The 21,500-nt window shown below is 36.7% G+C and overlaps 1 protein-coding gene across 1 annotated transcript in view; it reads left to right on the top strand.

Moving 5' to 3' along the window:
- The window catches only part of MMP15 (matrix metallopeptidase 15), an 826,700-nt gene that overhangs the window by 257,059 nt on the left and 548,141 nt on the right, over positions 1–21,500 (top strand). Inside the window, exon 3 of the mRNA XM_044081528.1 lies at positions 7,268–7,390. Within this exon, the coding sequence (XP_043937463.1) occupies positions 7,268–7,390 (123 nt within the window). The remainder of the gene's footprint in view (positions 1–7,267; positions 7,391–21,500) is intronic.

The raw sequence follows: 21,500 nt of genomic DNA, 5'->3' as shown, positions 1-21,500 counted from the left end.
GGTAAAGGTATGCAGAGAAGCCCAGGCAGCTGCTTCAAGAATAGAATTAGTGTCTGAACCCTTGAAAAAAGCACCAGAAGGAGCCACAGCTCTAGCAGAATGCACCTTTTTATAAGAAGGAAGGCTGTCGCCATGAAGAGTGTAACAAAAAAAAAATAGCTTTTGAAATCAAAGTAGAAATAGTTTGCTTGGAAACAGCCAATCCTAAAGACCTAGGATGAAAGGAAACAGACAACTGATCAAATTTTTTTGATAGCTTTAGTCATATCCAAATAAAATCTGAGCTGCCTATGCACATCTAAGGTATGCATCACCCTCTCGCTGTTAGATTGTGGAGAGGGGAAAAAGTAGGCAAATTAATACACTAAGTGACAACTCATTAACCACCTTGTGCATAAAAGAACGATTAGTACACAGGGACACCCTGTCCTCATGAAATATCAAAAAAGGCAGACAAGCCATAAGGAATTGCCAAAAAATCAAGAAAAAGAACTAAAACCCCAACTGGGTACTTATCTGCAATGGTGAGGACTTCAGCAAACAGGAGTAATCAGTGGAATTGCAACACACAGAAAAAATAGCAAAAAACAGATGGAGGCAAACAGATCGACAGTTATAATCAGCATTCGGACTGGAGGCAAAGAAGTTCTGAGGATGGTATGCCTGAACATCACTTTTATGCCTTATGCTGTACAAGGAGTGTTTAGGTGATGTTCAGCATACCTTAAAGCAATGGTAGGCTTTGGTAGACTGGCCGGACAACGGGCTTCACGCCAGGGAATCCCATAAGTTATGAATATTGCAGCGGTGAATGTAAGGATGTTTTTCATTAAGATCATTTTTTTTCCATTTGTATTTAAAGGTGTGGGCATAGAAGTCATTTGATGATAAATATGCTATGTCAGCGAATTAATGAGGTTTCTAAGTTGCCAGCACTTGAGTATGTTTTGATTACTCAAGTATTGTGTGACTTACGGGTATTCTCTCCAGAACTGGTTGTTGAGTGTTGGGGTAGGCTCTATGTTGTTAGGATAGGCTCCATCACTCTCTTGATGCTGAAGAAGCTAAGAGGATATCAGAAAATGAATGAATGATGACAGAATTAAAACGCAAAGTATTTAAGAGGTATTTAATAGGTGTCTGCATCTTTCGAAATATTTTACGTTGTGTGTAAATATAAAAATGTCTCTCATTACTTTTTGTCTAATGTACAAAAGCAACTACTCAGATGCTGTTGACTAAACAGTTTCACGTAAAAGAATACACAAAAAGTAATGCAGAACCATCCAGATAAACAAAGAAGTGAAATAATGCATTTTGAGAATGAAAACCATTCAGCTAGTTTAGCGGACTCGTTGTTGTTGTTGTTGTTGTGTCTTTCGGCTTTTCCCAGTTAGGGGTCGCCACAGCGGAACTCCGGTCCGCTAATGATTGGCAGTTGATTTTTACGTGCCGAGTTGCCAGCCCTGACGCACAACCTTCAACGAAGGTACGCCCATTCACGCATTCACATATTTAAAAAGACTGCTGCAATTCATCCATACATTCAAAACGGTTACTAAGAAAACACAGCTTTATAGTAAAGATACTTCTGTAACATTAATTAAACATTTACAACATCCTTAGGGTAAAGAGTGAATGCAATCATTAAAATTTGTAGTGCATAAAATTTGTACGATATAAATGACACATTTACTACTTTTTCAAAACTTCAGCAACTGAATTTTGCTGTCTGATGCCGGTCCCGGTGTTAGCTGGCAAAACTGACCTGTCATGTTATTGCAGAAGTGTAATTTCAAGGAATTCAAGCTCCAGCTAATGTTATGGTTTCACTGCATGAAACATGCTGCTTTCACATGTCCAAATACCTTCTTAGTTGAAGGCTATTGAATCACCAAAGACCGTCACTGAAATATAGTATAAATTACAAGAGCTCTGCTGAAAAGTCCTGCAGCTCTAACCTTGTGAGAATTTAGTGTAAGTATATAAAGTACAAGCAGGCCCAGTGCAGTAAAAAAAAATCACTTAAACTAAAAACTAATTTTCCACTTTTGTGAAGCAGATGTAACCATGGAATCTAGACATTTTTTCAATAAGGGTAGGGTTAAGGGACTTTTCATAAGATCATAATGATTGCAGTACTTTACTTCTTATAGTACAACTGTTGATGGTATGTTTTTGCTTTAACATTTTTTTTTTGCCATATCTTCACAATAGCCAGTTTCCACAAACAATGCAGAATACCTTAGTTCTGATGCACCACTGTTTTAAAATACTACTGACAGATGTTGTTGATGGCTGTAAACTGTTTTGTCATCAACTTATAGAGCTACAGCCACAAAAGAGTGTTTGCAAGCAACATCAGTTTTAAAAAAAGTGTTTTTGCAGGAGGAGAAACACCAATCATCAGTTTCGATCTTTAGTGTTTCACGGTCAAGCCTTGGGCCTGTTACGGCATTGTGCTAATTATTATTTTATCCGTATATTACATACGTTGCACCTCATCTGTAAATCAAGGATGTACAACTTTTAGAAGCACAATATATATTGTGTGCTGCTCTTTTCCTGATATCTGTTTATAGTATCGGTGACTGTAATGGTTATAGTGCGATAAAGTAATGGTCTTGTGTGCGTCACAGTGGCCTGTCAGGTCACAGAAAATATATGGCTCCAGCTTTATTTTTAAATTTAAAGAACTAGCTTACACAAGTCATGCAGTGACCTAAATTAATAGCTAGAACTTTCTTAGAATTAAATCTGGTAGCTGATCCCCTAGTTGTACTTGCAGAGTAAGGAAAGACCTGCTTTAGCTGTGGGACTCTGTTCTTTCTATAGAAAAGCTTTAGCAGTTTGTGATTGGTGCAGAGCATTTCCGCTTGATGGCAACTGGACAGTGATTAATGAGTAAGAAAATCCAAGAATTGTTCATCAAGTGAATTATGCAGTTGTTAGTTATTGGTCTGTAAGTAGCTTTGCTGTTCTGTCTGAGAATGCAAACTCCTATTTGAATTTAAACATTCGTAACAAAAATTATATTAGTAAGTTATTTTTATGAGGGCTTTGTACGTAGACCTGTTTGCTTGGTTTCCATGCTGCATATCTGTGGAAGTAGGTGTTTCAGTGTTGTAACTCTTCTATAGTTGTCATTTATACGGCTACAGAAAACCATATCCATCTGTACGATGCCCATAGTGTGTGCATCATAGACTCCTATTATTGTCCGAGCCTGTGGATCTTTGTTGTTAAAATGTGTTTAGTGAACTTTAATGATTTGTACCACATTTGGTGCACAAGCACAACAGTATGGAAAATGGAGATAAATGGACATAAAAAAGCTCTGTTATTCCTCAAAAAACGTGCAAGTTGAGAAGTAATTTATTTTTATATACTTGCAAACCATTTTCTTTCCACAGAAATAACTGGAACAAACGGCTAAAGCCAAGAGTAAACTTTAAAACTGAGTTACTTAAAAAAAAATCATAAGAATGTCACTGAGAGAGCTACGTAAGAAGGACAAATAGCAGCAGTAAATGAGAAAAGTGCTACAGTTTAAACACACAGAAAATGAAAACAGTGGATGTGGAAGTTCCTGGACTTCCAACATTTGAAACAAACTGTGAGGTACCATATGTAGGGTAACACTGCAAGCAGTGACTGTCAGATACCTAAACAGTGCAAAAGTACTAAGCATAACAGGGGTTGATAAATTAACTGCTTTGTTACTACACACGGTAGCCAAACAAATGTACAGTATCTGTAACAACATATCAGAACTATATTACAAGTTCTAAGTGTTGGACAAGCCGAACCAGCCACTTTCAGACCAAGAAGGGTACAGAATAGGAAATACGTACGTTCAAAAATGCAAGACACAAAGAAGAGGAGTCCCTACATATATGACGTAGTAGGCTGAGGGCACTAGCTAGAAACTGAGAGTTCAGTAATATTCACAGAGAAGTAAAGACACAGTGCAATCATATAGAAGTGGCATGGCAGGTAATGGAGGAGTAATTAGGTGAGCCAGAAGTGACCCTAAGCAGATTGGTAGATTATTCCAATTCCCATGGTATTTCAGACACTCGTGTGAAGATGTAAAATGTAATGCTGCCGAAGTCAATATGACAGAAGCAAAGAGAGATGATGTTAATGAGAAAAGACATAGTGAATTGATTGAGCTGGAGAAAATTGTTATGTGAATGCCACAGAAAAGAAACAGATTTATGAGACAATGTAATACTGTCAAGGAGACTAGCCTCATAAGGTATATTACCTATGCTTTTTTAATATGCAGAATGCAAGAACAGAATTATTTTGCATGAGTTTGCAGAAGGAGAAACAGGTCTAGGAAGTTGCAGCATAAAACTTTCTGGCCACAGAGGAAAGGAGAAAGGGAAGCAAAGAAAAAGATGCATGTAAAGTACATGGCAGATGAGAATGATGGCTGATCAGACAGTGAAGATAACAAGAGTAGTATGTCTAATCACGATTCTCTGTTTATAAAGAACATTATCACAGTCTTCAGACCAGTAAGAGGGTTAATGTGTCCAGTTACTACATTTATTTGGACAGAGAAACACCAAGGTACAGTAGGAAACCCTAAAGAGACTGTTGTGCTTGGGTGCCACAGTCGTATCATTTTGATGTGAATACTGTTGCTTTTTTGGACACAAATGTAGATTGTATAGGACAGGGTCCAAAATTAGTGGCAGGAATATTGCCATAGTCATATATAGCAGTAGATTTGTTTGAAATGATGAAAAGGGATATAGGCAAACTAAGAAAGAAACTTCACCTGTTGCCTGAGTCTGTGAGCATTTTCTTGTGTACATCTTCGGAAAAGACTTAACATTAATCATACATCACCCCAAATCCTCCACTAAGACTGGTGAGATTATCATTAATGCAATAGACATTTCAGTGTTGTAGCATATTGTAAAAAGAAACAATATGTTACTGGCTTTTTATTGAGATGTACTATGAGTTTAACAGAAAAAAAGAGAGCTTGGTAGGTGAGATGAAATTTGTATAAACATAGCTGCAGAAAATCCTGTGTTTAGAGCTTTAATACTGAAGCCCCCCCCCAGAAAATGTAGCTTTTTACATACATTTAAATAATATTGCATTAATGAAACATAGTAGAAGATTGAGTAAGAATCCTATGATAAAGCACTAAACCACTAAAATCTGTTTAAAAATATTTCAGAAAGTTTTAAATCCTTCACACACAGAACTGCATAGAGGGACTGTGTAATTACACATGAAAGAATATACTGTGAAAATGGTATCTGTGATAAGAGAAAAACATCTCCTTTCCTTGTGTGAATGAGGCAGTAGAGAAATAGTAAATACACAACATACTCGAACAGTGCCATTTCAAATAAATAAATCCTCTAATGAGCCTTGTACTGTTCTTTGCATTTATTACTATGAACCCCTAATTGGTGAATGGTAGGCCATTTGTTACTGATGATTTCTTGACCTTTCCACTGGCAGAACCAATACGTTTGCATGTTCTTATTATTGTTATTACTGTTTTTACCAGCTTGGTGTTTCTCCACAAGTTTGTGCTTCAGTTTTGCAGATTTTAATATTTGGGCATTGAGAGCAAGACGCATTTATTAAACATCTGTGTTGTGAACATCGTGCGTCTCTTTAGCTTCATTGTGACTCTGTTGTTAACACGTGGTATATTACTGAAAGATAATCTTTTATTTTGCATTTGTACAGGAGTTATTTTCTTTATTGCATACTACAAAGTATGCATTTTAGTCGTTTTCATGCACTTCTTAGGGCTGTAACTAAATATAGGTAAGTGAAATGCAGGTTGAACCAGCCTTTTTTTGGTTTACAGCACATTTCCTAGTACAGTAAACTAGCAGATTACCAGTGAAGTACACAGGAGTGTAGAAAGGGTGGGGTGAAGGGCAGTTGCCCTGGCACAAAGTGTTAGGGCGAGATTGAGAAGTTCAGAAGTGAACTTTCTTCAGCACTTTTTACTGAACCAGTGGTTTACTGGTGTGTCTTTATTTATTTATTTTATGCTCTTCAAATGCTGTCGCAAATGCTGTGCCAACGGGCTTTCTACAGTGGAGCCTGAAGTCATTTTTTTCTTTTCCCTTGAACAGTTCTGGAAATATACATTAAGCCAAATGATGAATAAGCATATACAGTTAGCTGTATTTACTACTGGCTGCCAGATTAAACTGTTGTCCGTTTTTGTTTGAAATGTATTTAAAATGCAAATATAATCTAGATGTGTTATTATACTCCTGTTAATGTTGTTGCTTTGTTCTTAGTGATTCATTTGCCGAATATTTATTGCACTGCTTTGCTCTGAAGAGAAACTGTGGGTAGTGATATTGCAGTGCATTGTGCTTACATTATTAGAATGTCGGAGTTCAAACTATGCTAACATGTTTTTTGTTTGCCATGTACTAGGCCATGGCTGACTGAAAATGGTCTTTCACTAGCTCATCTAATTGGTTGTCAAATGTGTAAGTAAAATGGTTGTCTTCTGACTAATTCTTGCACCATTGCAGGACACGTATGAAAAGTTTATTTAGTAGACAACTTTCTGCTTAAATATATATTTATTATTTTTACTTTTTCAGGTGTTTTGCCATTTCACATTTTAGAGTTATATTTTTACCCAGTAGTGTTAAGAATTGCCTATGAAGCAGTACTGTGAATGGTGATTGACAGATGTGACTGCAGCTTCCTGACAAACTGCATAACCAGCAATTACCCCCCTTCTCCCCAAGAACTGTGGCTTCAGAATTGTTTTGTAGGAATACTACAGCAATTGCTGGTCAATCAACTCTTATTGCACAGTGAGATTAAATGACTTTGTGTGTGTGTGTGTGCGTGTGTGTGTGTGTGTGTGTGTGTGTGTGTGTGTGTGTGTGTGTGTGTGTGTGTAGTATGGAATACAGTAACATAGCTGGGCTGATCCTTTGCCATGCAAATGTCAAACATTTAACTTGTGTTAGTTTGATATTGCTGGACACAGCATAATCCTTCATAAAATATGCAAACTGTAATGGAACATTTATCAGAAATTAAAATGATGCAGCTGGTTTCATTTTTACAACATGTTCCCACTGACTGTTATTCATTTTCTTTTTATCTTCATTTACCAAAAATAATCAGATGGAGTCTATGAAATACAAAATTATCAGAGCTTGAAGCTGATCCGCAGAGCAGCGGGACTGCTGTGTCCACCTGTTTTTTTCTGTGCCCGCTGATCACTATCTTTTTGTCCTACTAGGTGGATGAAGAGGCCCCGTTGTGGAGTTCCAGACAAATTTGGCAGTCAGATCAAAGCAAATGTACGGAGAAAACGTTATGCCCTAACTGGACATAAGTGGAGTACCAACCAGTTGACCTTCAGGTACAGTGACAATTGTTTAAGACTTTAGATTGGTCTACAGTTGCTGTGATGAATGTCTGCAAAGGGGAACAGGGGATACATGGTGGAAAGTGAAGAACATTTGAATCAAGACTTTAAAGTTGGACAGTTTCAAAGTGGAGCTTACATAGGCATTTCTAGAAGTCCATGTTTATAGTGTAATAATTGTGAGAATTGTGAATTTATTTTGATGTTGTTAATAAGTAGAAGAAAAAAGTGATGACTGCCTATATCACTTATGTGAAAACTGACATACTGATAATGATATTCCAGAATATCTGACAGAGAGCTCAAAATTAGTAGATTATTTGGTATTCCAATGATTCACAAAGATTTGAAAGACCCACATTTTAGACCATTAGTGGCTGGTTCTGACTCAAAAACATAATATATATCAATTTATTTAGATAACATTTTAAGTCCAGTAGGACAGAAGGCAAATTGTTTTATTCATGATTATTTAGTTTTTCTAGATATGTTGAGACAATATAAGCTCACTGGAAAAGAGATTCTTATGTATACTATTGACATTGCATCATTATATATACTTGTACCCCAGTATGTAGGGCATGAATATGTAAGACTGCACCTAAGCCAGAATGCAAATTTGGATACTTTTACCATCAATACTATTTGTAGACTTCTTCAGCTTGCGATAGACAATAATTGTTTTATCTTCAGTAGCATCAGAGCTAAAGACTTAAAAAAGGTGCTGTAGTTGCCCCGGCTTTTGCCAATGTTGTAGTAGCACAGTGAGAGAAAGACTGTCTTTATAGGAGTTTGTTTTACAAGTGTACATCATTTGTAAACATTTTATAGACAATATCTTCTTTATTTGCAGGGGTAAAGAAAAAGCTGTTAATAATGAATTTTTGAATAATGGTATTGGTTTCTTCTGGTTTACAGTGAGTGAGTGATATAGGTACGCAGCTAAATTTTTGGACATTTCAGTAAATTTGGATATTTCTCATTGAATTTTACTAGTAAATTGTTTTGTAAACCTATGTTTGTAAAGAGTTGTATACATTTTAATAGTTTACATCCAATTAAAATGAAGCATAATGTGGCAAGAAGACAGTAAGCAACAACCTCCCTCTTAATTTCAGACGAAAAATTATGTAAAAGACGAATTTGATATTTTAACTGAATTATTTGCTAATAGAGGGTATAATAAAGTTGAACTGGATAAAAGAGCAAATGATGTTTCTAGAAATAGGAGTGTCAGATAAAACGGATATTGATAATAAGAACTATACCACAATCATTACCTTCTCCTTTTTCCTTAAGAGTGGTCACAGTAAATCGGTCTATTATAACTGTGAATAGTGACATGTTTAGAGATTGGGTTCTGAACCTTTATTTACAAATAAAAATGGAAGGAATATAAAATCCTTATTGGAAATGGATGATTTTAGTGTATCAAATACCATATCAAATAAAAGGAAAGGGGATTATACAGATATTGCAGGTTCATTGACAATAGTCCCTTTGTATATTTAGAACATATGGACAGAACCTAGAGTGTTTATGGACATTTGATTGTAATTCAACAAATGTGGTTTACATTGCTTAGTATTATTCATGTAAGAGCTTATATGTGGGTAAAACCACACAGAGGCTCTCACGAAGAATGTATCAACATTTATATAGCTTTAAAAAACAGGATTTCTGTAATCCCTTATTTAAACATTCAATTATATGTATAAATGTTAACAAATTGTTGTTCTTTGTTATTGAACAAGTAGACAGTTTTACAGAAGGTGATTTGCATAATACCGTTGAAGTTATTCTGGCACTTGTTACAATGTCTCAATCAATTTCCAGGGTTAAATGATGCCAGAATTATTAAGTGTTATTTAATGTCTTTACCAGGGCATTAAGTTGTATTCTTTTACTACATGTTCATGAATTATTATTTTAAGATTATTAGTGTATGCATGTATAGTTGGACTAGTGTTTTAAATGTGATGTATATTTTTAGTGTGTTTATGTCTTTAAGTTATTAATTAACCCACGTTACACAAAGTTATAAATATGAGCTTAATTAGCTATGTATAAGTTCTGATGAGGTAGCTATGAGAACTGGGGAACAAAAGTGCCTAAATAAAACAGTAAAGTATGCTGTCCTCTGTATCCAAGGTGGTTTTCATTTGTTCTAATTGCAAATGCAATTTACTCCACCAGCTGGATTTCTCTTGATTTGTGAGAACTGTGTTAAAGTTGGAAATGTTTAAAGTTGGATTGAGACAGGCAAATTTGGAAACCAAGGTTTTAAATACGATATTGGTTCTGATTAAAAACTCTTCCTCCTTTGAACTGTAGAACTGAATGAGATTTGGAGCATAGAGACTGCAAAACAAATGTCATTCTGAAGTCATCAATCTGAACAGAGAGTAACTTTTAGGGGAAAAAAAACAGATCTAGGATGGTTTGGGGGATGATTTAAGTCCCAAGCTGAATGTTGTTGATTACAGCAGACAGAGGATGTCCCTGATTTCTGGAATTGTGGATATTCCTTCCTTAAACAGAACATTAGGCAACATCTTATTAACTAGACACTAATCTGATTATCTCACTCTTGTGGCTGATCTGTATGTGTATCTGTCCCCGCTGTATTGTATTTTGCAGCAGTCACCCCAAAGTATTGCACCAGTTCTGCTATTCACTCTGAACTAATAGTTTGGTTTTCAGGGTATAGAAAGTATGTGGATGTGCTCATTAGTTGAGTGCTGAGTGATGCAAAAACATATATATATATATATATATATATATATATATATATATATATATATAGATATATATATATATATATATATATAGAGAGAGAAGACTATTGTGTATTTGGTCAAGTGTGTGTGTGTGTGTGTGTGTGTGTGTATATATATATATATATATATATATATATATATATATATATAGGTACATATCACTTCACCTAAAACTCATTTCATCTAAATTCATTTCACCGAAACCAAATCCCCAAAAGTTCATTTCACCTAAAACTCATTTCACTGACGAGTAGTGCAATAAAGCAAGTCAAAGGTATATGTCCTTTTCCCTACTGTAGTGCGATCCTGGTGTTAGTATATATAGTTGGGGGGGTGAGGGGCGTAGCCCCCCACTTACTTTGGTTTTATGATGTCTGGTTTTGTTTTACATTATTTGGCAAAAGCCAACTAGGTGGGGGTGGGCTGCACCCCCACACCCCCCTTAATATATACTAAAACCAGGATTGCACTACAGTGGGGAAAAGGACATATACCATTGAACTGCTTTAGATTACTAATTGTCAGTGAAATGAGTTTTAGGTGAAATGAACTTTAGGTGATTTGGTCTTGGTGAAATGAGTTTTAGGTGAAGTGATATGTACCCATATATGTGTGTGTGTGTGTGTGTATATATATATATATATATATATATATAAATATATATATCTATATATATATATATATATATATATATGTATATATATATATATATATGTATATATATACATACATACATACACATATACACAGTGGATATAAAAAGTGTACACACCCCTGTTAAAATGCTAGGTTTTTGTGATATAAAAAAATGAGACCACAATAAATCATTTCAAAACTTTTCCCACCTTTAATGTGACCTATAACCTGTGCAATTCAGTTGAAAAACAAACCAATCTGTTAGAGAAAAAATATAAAAAATAAAAAAGTATATACAGTAAGCTGGTTGCATAAGTGGGCACACTCTTAAACTAATACTTTGTTGAAGCACCTTTTGATTTGATGACAGCATTCAGTCTTCTTGGGTAGGAGTCTGTCAGCATGGCACATCTTGACTGGGCAATGTTTGCCCACTCTTCACTGCAAATGCACTCCAAATCTGTCAGATTGCGAGGGCGTCTCTTGTACACAGCCCTCTTCAAGTCACCCCACAGATTTTCTATTGGATCTAGGTCTGAGTTTGGCTGGGCCATTTCAAAACTTTAATTTTCTTCTGGTGAAGCCATTTTTTTGTTAATTTGGCTATAAGATTGGGGTCATTGTCATGTTGAAAGGTGAAATTCCTCATCCTTTTCAGCTTTCTAGCAGATGGCTGAAGGTTTTGGGCCAAAAGTGACTGGTATTTGGAACTGTTCATAATTCCCTCCACCCTGACTAAAGCCCCAGTTCCAGCTGAAGAAAAGCAACCCCAAAGCATGATACTGCCACCACCATGCTTTACCGTGGGGATGGTGTTCTTTTAGTGATGTGAAGTGTTGTTTTTATGCCAAACTTACCTTTTGGAATTGTGGCCAGAAAGTTCAACCTTGGTCTCATCAGATCATAACACATTCTTCCACATGCTTTGGGAGACTTGATGTATTGTTTTGCAAGTTTTAGCCAGGAATGGATTTTTTTTGTGTAAGAAAAGGCTTCCGTCATGCAACCCTTCCCCATAGTCCAGACATATGGAGAATATGGGAGATTGTTGTCACATGTAGTACACAACCAGTACTTGCCAGAAAAATCCTGCAGCTCCTCGGTTTTGCTGTAGTTCTCTCTGGCAGCCTCCTGGCAGTTTTCATCAATTTTGGAGGACGTCCAGTTCTTTGCAACGTCACTGTTGTCCCATATTTTCTTCACTTTTTGCTGACTGTTTTCACTGTGTTCCATGGTATATCCAATGCTGTGGTAATTGTTTTGTACCCTTCTCCTGACTGATACCTTTTAACAATGAGATCCCTTTGATGCTTTGTAAGCTGTCTGTGAACCATGGCTTTTGCTGTAGCAGGCAACTTAGTAAATGTCAGGAAAATCCTACTAGGACAGCTGAACTTTATTTGGGGTTAATCAGAGTCTCTTTAATTGATGACAGGTGAGTACCCAAGAAGACTGAACGCTGTAATTAAATCAGAGGGTGCTTTAACAAAGTATTAGTTTAAGGGTGTGCACACTTATGTGATCAGCGTATTGTACATTTTTTATTGTTTATATTTTTCCCCTAACAGACTTGTTTGTTTTTCAATTGAATTGTACAGGTTATAGGTCACATTAAATGTGGGAAAAGTTTTGAAATTATTTATTGTGGTCTCATTTTTTATATCATAAAACCTGGTATTTTAACAGCCCTTTTGTTATTTATAGAAGAAGTAGTAACCTGAAAGAATTACTACAACATACATCTAACTCCCATGGATCCATGAGAGCTAGAGGCTCATTTAAATGTGGTTGCTGTAACATGTGCAAAGTTATGAGGACAGGTAACTCTTTTTTAGTTAGGAACAAAAGGTACCAGATCAACCAAAGGATTTCTTGTGAATCTAAGTCGGTTGTATACATTGCCTTGTGCAATTGTTGTCCATCCTTTTATATAGGAAAGACAAACCGCAAACTAAAAGAGAGAGTTTACCAACACCTCTACGCTATAAAAAAACCACTGCTTGAGAATGCTTTAGCGAAACATGTAAACAACAACCCAGGTCACTCTTTTAGTTTCATGGGTATTGACCAGGTGCCTCTAACTAATAGGGGAGGCCCTTTTCAAATTATGCTTGAATGTGTTGAACTAACTTGGCAGTTGAATTTGGATGCATTTAGACCGGTTGGTCTAAATGAGAATTGTAATATTTCTTGTATACTGAAGTTAAAGAGCTATTTTAGGTAGACTTTTCCATTCCTGTTTGTGAATACAGAAATTGATTTTACAGTATTACAAAACACATTAGTAGGGACTTATTAAAATATGTACTTTTATATACACTATTAATATACATATTTTTTAGTAATAAGTAGCTTGTTATATATATATACAACTTTGAAATAATTTCTTGTAAAGTTTTTAATAGAATTTTATGTGGATTTTAATTGAGTTTACAGGATATGTATTATTTGTCACTTCCTGTATGTGAGTATTTGAACAGTTTGGTTTAGCTGTTTCTAATTGTCTTCTTCTGATGAAGCTGTGACAGGAGTCACGGCGAAAACGCTCCTTTTTGTAGAATAAAAAAACTTTGCGTTAAAGAAGTAATTTTTAATTTGACTATTTTTGGGTTAGAGTTGGCTTTCCGGATACAAGGTTGCTTTTTCCAGCTTTTGTTACAAGTTTATTTAAACATTCAATTATATGTATAAATGTTAACAAATTGTTGTTCTTTGTTATTGAACAAGTAGACAGTTTTACAGAAGGTGATTTGCATAATACCGTTGAAGTTATTCTGGCACTTGTTACAATGTCTCAATCAATTTCCAGGGTTAAATGATGCCAGAATTGTTAAGTGTTATTTAATGTCTTTACCAGGGCATTAAGTTGTATTCTTTTACTACATGTTCATGAATTATTATTTTAAGATTATTAGTGTATGCATGTATAGTTGGACTAGTGTTTTAAATGTGATGTATATTTTTAGTGTATTTATGTCTTTAAGTTATTAATTAACCCACGTTACACAAAGTTATAAATATGAGCTTAATTAGCTATGTATAAGTTCTGATGAGGTAGCTATGAGAACTGGGGAACAAAAGTGCCTAAATAAAACAGTAAAGTATGCTGTTCTCTGTATCCAAGGTGGTTTTCATTTGTTCTAATTGCAAATGCAATTTACTCCACCAGCTGGATTTCTCTTGATTTGTGAGAACTGTGTTAAAGTTGGAAACGTTTAAAGTTGGATTGAGACAGGCAAATTTGGAAACCAAGGTTTTAAATGCGATATTAGTTCTGATTAAAAACTCTTCCTCCTTTGAACTGTAGAACTGAATGAGATTTGGAGCATAGAGACTGCAAAACAAATGTCATTCTGAAGTCATCAAGCTGAACAGAGAGTAACTTTTAGGGGACAAAAAACAGATCTATAATGGTTTGGGGGATGATTTAAGTCCCAAGCTGAATGTTGTTGATTACAGCAGACAGAGGATGTCCCTGATTTCTGGAATTGTGGATATTCCTTCCTTAAACAGAACATTAGGCAACATCTTATTAACTAGACACTAATCTGATTATCTCACTCTTGTGGCTGATCTGTATGTGTATCTGTCCCCACTGTATTGTATTTTGCAGCAGTCACCCCAAAGTATTGCACCAGTTCTGCTATTCACTCTGAACTAATAGTTTGGTTTTCAGGGTATAGAAAGTATGTGGATGTGCTCATTAGTTGAGTGCTGAGTGATGCAAAGACATATATATATATATATATATATATATATATATATATATATATATATATATATATATATATATATATAGAGAGAGAGAAGACTATTGTGTATTTGGTCAAGTGTGTGTGTGTGTGTGTGTGTGTGTGTGTGTGTGTGTGTGTGTGTATATATATATATATATATATATATATATATATATATATATATATATATATATAGGTACATATCACTTCACCTAAAACTCATTTCATCTAAATTCATTTCACCGAAACCAAATCCCCAAAAGTTCATTTCACCTAAAACTCATTTCACTGACGAGTAGTACAATAAAGCAAGTCAAAGGTATATGTCCTTTTCCCTACTGTAGTGCGATCCTGGTGTTAGTATATATAGTTGGGGGGGTGAGGGGCGTAGCCCCCCACTTACTTTGGTTTTATGATGTCTGGTTTTGTTTTACATTATTTGGCAAAAGCCAACTAGGTGGGGGTGGGCTGCACCCCCACACCCCCCTTAATATATACTAAAACCAGGATTGCACTACAGTGGGGAAAAGGACATATACCATTGAACTGCTTTAGATTACTACTTGTCAGTGAAATGAGTTTTAGGTGAAATGAACTTTAGGTGATTTGGTCTTGGTGAAATGAGTTTTAGGTGAAGTGATATGTACGCATATATGTGTGTGTGTGTGTATATATATATATATATATATATATATAAATATATATATATATATATATATATATATACATACATACACATATACACAGTGGATATAAAAAGTGTACACACCCCTGTTAAAATGCTAGGTTTTTGTGATATAAAAAAATGAGACCACAATAAATCATTTCAAAACTTTTCCCACCTTTAATGTGACCTATAACCTGTGCAATTCAGTTGAAAAACAAACCAATCTGTTAGAGAAAAAATATAAAAAATAAAAAAGTATATACAGTAAGCTGGTTGCATAAGTGGGCACACTCTTAAACTAATACTTTGTTGAAGCACCTTTTGATTTGATGACAGCATTCAGTCTTCTTGGGTAGGAGTCTGTCAGCATGGCACATCTTGACTGGGCAATGTTTACCCACTCTTCCTTGCAAAAGCACTCCAAATCTGTCGTATTGCGAGGGCATCTCTTGTGCACAGCCCTCTTCAGGTCAGCCCACAGATTTTCTATTGGATTTAGGTCTGAGCTCTGGCTGGGCCATTCCAAAACTTAAATTTTGTTCTGGTGAAGCTATTCTTTTGATAATTTGGCTATAAGATTGGGGTCATTGTCATGTTGAAAGGTGAAATTCCTCATCCTTTTCAGCTTTCTAGCAGATGGCTGAAGGTTTTGGGCCAAAAGTGACTGGTATTTGGAACTGTTCATAATTCCCTCCACCCTGACTAAAGCCCCAGTTCCAGCTGAAGAAAAGCAACCCCAAAGCATGATACTGCCACCACCATGCTTTACCGTGGGGATGGTGTTCTTTTAGTGATGTGAAGTGTTGTTTTTATGCCAAACTTACCTTTTGGAATTGTGGCCAGAAAGTTCAACCTTGGTCTCATCAGATCATAACACATTCTTCCACATGCTTTTGGGAGACTTGATGTATTGTTTTGCAAGTTTTAGCCAGGAATGGATTTTTTTTGTGTAAGAAAAGGCTTCCGTCATGCAACCCTTCCCCATAGTCCAGACATATGGAGAATATGGGAGATTGTTGTCACATGTAGTACACAACCAGTACTTGCCAGAAAATCCTGCAGCTCCCTCGGTTTTGCTGTAGTTCTCTTGGCAGCCTCCCTGGCCAGTTTTCATCAATTTTGGAGGGACGTCCAGTTCTTTGCAACGTCACTGTTGTCCCATATTTTCTTCACTTTTTGCTGACTGTTTTCACTGTGTTCCATGGTATATCCAATGCTGTGGTAATTGTTTTGTACCCTTCTCCTGACTGATACCTTTTAACAATGAGATCCCTTTGATGCTTTGTAAGCTGTCTGTGAACCATGGCTTTTGCTGTAGCAGGCAACTTAGTAAATGTCAGGAAAATCCTACTAGGACAGCTGAACTTTATTTGGGGTTAATCAGAGTCTCTTTAGTTGATGACAGGTGAGTACCCAAGAAGACTGAAAGCTGTAATTAAATCAGAGGGTGCTTTAACAAAGTATTAGTTTAAGGGTGTGCACACTTATGTGATCAGCGTATTGTACATTTTTTATTGTTTATATTTTTCCCCTAACAGACTTGTTTGTTTTTCAATTGAATTGTACAGGTTATAGGTCACATTAAATGTGGGAAAAGTTTTGAAATTATTTATTGTGGTCTCATTTTTTTATATCATAAAAACCTGGTATTTTAACAAGGGTGTGTACACTTTTTATATCCACTATATCGATCTATCTATATATATATATATATATATATATATATGTGTGTGTGTGTGTGTGTATATATATATATATATATATATTTTTTTTTTCATGAATCAAAGACTCAAAAATATTTAAAAAAAAAGAGAAAACATACACAAGCACCAAACACTGGAAACTATTGTTAAATATTTTGAATTGCAAATTAATAATCATACTTAACTAAAAAATACATCCAGAAATACATCCAGACTACAAACTGGGATGAGCATTGTTTTTGGTGGTAAAGTTAGGAAGTAAAGGGTTTAGGTATAATATTAGGGGAAGGCTAAGTTGGGGTTAGCTCAAGAGGAAAAGTTGGTACAAGTGTGGTATTCTGGTTGTGGTCTCATTTTTTATTTCTCAAAATATATCATATTAACCTGTATTTGTACACTTTTATATCTTTTATATTCCATCTATATATATATATATATATATATGTGTGTGTGTGTGTGTGTGTATATATATATATATATATATATATATATATATATATATATATATATATTTTTTTTTTCATATCATGAAATCTAAGACTCAAAATATTTAAAGAAAACATACTGAAAGCACCAAACACTGGAAACTCATATTATTGAATTACAAAATATGTAATCATTCTAACTAAAAATACCCTACATGATACATCCAGACTACAAAACTGGGATGAGCATTGTTTCGCTGGTGGTACTGTTAGGAAAAGGGTTTTTAGTAATATAATATTAGGGTTAAGGTTAGGGACAGAGGAAAAGTTGGGGTTAGCTCGCATGAGTAAAGTGGTACAAGTGTGGTATTCTGGTTGTGCTTTATGTTGCATGTTGAATTTTAAGATAATACTATTGTTGCTTGTAGCTCTACACAACCTTGAGTTGCTTTCCTTGCTTGGTGAGTATAGCTGTAAATGCTAACACTTTTTAACTTTAAAGCTGGTAGAGCTGATTCAGGTTTACTTTTGCTCTAATTCACTTTGATTGCTATGGAGTGTAAAACCTAGTGTTTGGCATCTCCGCAGGGAGAAATTACAGCTCTTAGTTTCCATGCTTTCGTTTTCAACATCTGTGTTAAAGAATCGTGGCAATCTGTCATGGTTTAAGTTGCATGGTTTACCCACTTCCTACTCTGTTACACATTGGGAGTGGTAATAAATGCATTGTTTTCTAACTACAGCTAACTATCATTCATGTGGTAACTCAGTGCAGTGACACAGCATTGATCCCATTGCTGGTTAGTTACCACTGAGCTATGAAACACTGTGTAGTGCTCTCAGGGCCCTCGGTAACAACTGAAGTCCTACAGAACTAATTGCTGTCTGTAAAGGGCATGAAGCAAAGTTTGTGCATGGCTTATGTATGATTTCAGACAGGCAATGGCAAGCGGGAATCATTCATGGAAAATGTATTAGTTCTGTAAGTCACACACATCCTATGTTTGACATTTTGGCATACAGGTTTAAGACTATGTGCTGCTAGACATCCCCCTTCCGGCAATTTTAGTTTAGATTCCCACCATCCCCATTTGCCTTATGTGTCACTCTCAGCAAATCACTTAACCAGACATTTTTACTGGGTTGTCCCTGAAAAGGGGATGGGGTGGGTGGGTGGTCACCTGTGGTCTTATACAGCTAACAAATATAATTTATTCATTGGCCATCTCTGGAAAGGGGACTGTATGTCTGGCGGGATTATCAAGGTAGCAGATGTGATTTTTTTTAATTCATGCATGCTTACCACTAAACGCAGCTGTTTAAAAAATCTTCAAAACACTCTTTATAGGCCTCCTAAAACCTTCTGAAAATGTACATAACTTCCTTGTCATGGTGTTCAGTCACTTCTAAGCCTGTTCCTTCACTCCACACCTGCCAGTATTGCAAAAAGAATTTACAAGCCATTTCCACTAAATATTTCCTGTTTTCCTTTTTGCAGCCACAAAATAAGTGACCGTTTCCATAATACTAAAACAGTGATTCTTTTAGACATTGTTGTATATACATTCATTACCTCATTGCTGAAGAGTAGAAAACCTAGGTATTTGCCTGCATTTTACGTCGTCCAAGTTAAATTACTTCAGATGACCCGTTCTAGACTTACCTTTTCATTCTTTATACCAGCACAGCAAAATACTATAACTCCCAAACTTGTAGAAGTGACATGGGCCTCCCACTGCGCTTTAGAGGGTCATTTACTACTTTGAGTTTACACCTATAGCACTGCCATCACCACTGTCACAACTCTTGAGAAAACAATACATAATTGTTCTTTTACTTTCAGACACGTTGTTCACATACCTTATCAACATGGTTTCAGGCCTCACTGTGGTGTTGTCAATGGGTTATTGTCCTTGACAAACTTAGCTGGAAGTGAGATTAACAAAGACACTTTCACTGCTTCGACATTCCTTGTCACTGTGGACTCTTCAGTCCTAATTAATCACTTACCTGAATATGCTGTCTGCTCATCTCAAAGTGATTAATTCTCCAGCCGCCACTTGGACTGGATGCATGTGGTTATTTTGCCCAGGAGCAAGTTTTATACACTGTATAGATAATTCATTTACTCATTTGGTCAGCTAAATCTGTAGCTGTTGCTGAGATTATCGTTCTGAAAGCTTTTATTTCCATATAAAACTGGTTGTCAGATTATACCCTTCTACTCATTCCTTATCACTGCTTAAATCTTCATTTATTTATTTACTTATTTAATTTTTGTTAACCGGGTAAGTGAACTGGCCCATGGACTGTTTTCAGCCACAACGTGGGTCATCTAGCCAAAGACAACAAACTAATGCTAGTTAAAGCAGGCAAACTAGCGATAAAAGCGTATGAGAACATAATGCCTCCAAACTGAATTTGTTGACAGCTTCAGTTTAGGAACTGTACAACAATATAAAGATATAGACAACTGGAAAGGCAGTCATTAGTGAGGCAGTATCCGTTACCTCCAGTGCTTTCATCCCTCACTATAGGGCAATTCATAGACCTAAGCAAGCACTCCCACCACCGCATTCTTTTCATACGGTACTTAATTTTAGGTTCCTTAGCTTCTTTGCCACCCTTCTCCTTTAAAATACTCTTCAGTCATTTCTATCCTGCTAACTCCACTATCTTTTTCCACACTGGAATCAGTTTGCTTAAATAACTATACCCGATACAGAGCCTTCATTTACTGTGTTTTTTTTCCAGCTACAATGAGAAAGTGTTTTGTAAAAGAGTTGCATGCACTGTGTAAGATGTCCTTCATGGATGCATCTGCAGTCATAACAACTGGGTTGTCCTGTCATCAGGCAGCCCTTCAGTCGGCCGGATTCCAAAGTCCGGGTCCGGCTTCGGCTGATGTCGCACTTCACCCGACGTCATCTCTGTTGGTCTTCGGGTATAAAAGCATCAGCCGACGCCATTTTCCTCAGTCTTTCTTGCCGCTATCGGCGTGGGCGCCGAAGCAGAAGCTGTTCGCAAGTGCGGTCGGTCGGATCCAGAGATTACTTCTACCGAATACTACTTGAAGACTTCTAAAGCTAAGTACCCGTTGGGGACTCTTTCTTGCCTCAGCCGATGTCAGAAAAAGTTAATAATTGTTTAACCTGTGGGAAACAAATACCTCATAAAGATTTCCACTCTTATTGTCTGCCTTGTTTAGGCCCAGCCCACGGCGTAGCAGCCTGTTCGGCCTGTGCTTCTTTCAACCGACGAATGCTTAGGCGTCGGTCGGAGTTTGCAGAACAGTTTTTCGGTTCTGATTTTGCGTACATTATGCCGTCGGATCCTCCGACTGCAATCTGCCAAAAGCGCAAAGATAAAGACCGACACTCAGCGGTTTCGGCGCAAACCATGGTTAAGCAAACCGCGAGTGTCTCGGTCTCGGCCGAAACCGAGAAAACTGATCAAAGTACAGCTGAACCTATCTCTACAACTGAGGCCCCTGCTACCACTCTTGAATCGGCCTCAGAAATTTTATCCACTACGGTGGTTGCCACTGACTTATCAGACACCATTCCCTTGGATGTCTCTACCCCAGCACGTGGTGCTGCTAGGCCTCCAGCAGCCATGTCCATTAAGGCCTTCGCCAGGGCTAAAGCAGCCAAGACTACTAAGACAGTGCCTGTTAAACCCGGCACAACCAGGCCCTCTTCTAGTTCTCAAATGCTTACTTTGGCAGAAGATTTAATTTCATTAATTAGAGGATCTCAATCTCACCCAGACAGGGCCTCTCAGCCCCCAGAGAAGAGACCTAGGGCAGAGCCTCCTGAGCCAGTGTCCTCTGTTGATTCTGCTGGCGAATCAGACATAACTGACCAGCCAGAGGCTCCTTTCTCCAATTTTGAAGATTCTGACGCTGAAGAATCCATTCCAGCTGCTTCCCCACCAGAAGAATTCTCCTTTGGGGAAACCTTACATGCCATGAGAGCAGTTCCAATGGCAGCAACAGGATTTTTCAGACTCCAGAAAAAGACTTAGGACCTTTCTGCACCTCCCACAGCACAGGCCCTTAGCTATACCTCCTGTTCTCTGTGGTGGATGATGCTTTCAATGATGTCTGCTCCGCTCCAGATTCTTTACCCCAGCCCCTGCCAAACCAGACAGATTTTAC

This window comes from Protopterus annectens, chromosome 8.part0 (assembly GCF_019279795.1).
Source record: "Protopterus annectens isolate FY-2018-M chromosome 8.part0, PAN1.0, whole genome shotgun sequence".
Classification (NCBI taxonomy): domain Eukaryota; kingdom Metazoa; phylum Chordata; order Ceratodontiformes; family Protopteridae; genus Protopterus; species Protopterus annectens.
This window is presented reverse-complemented; position numbering and strand designations above follow the sequence as displayed.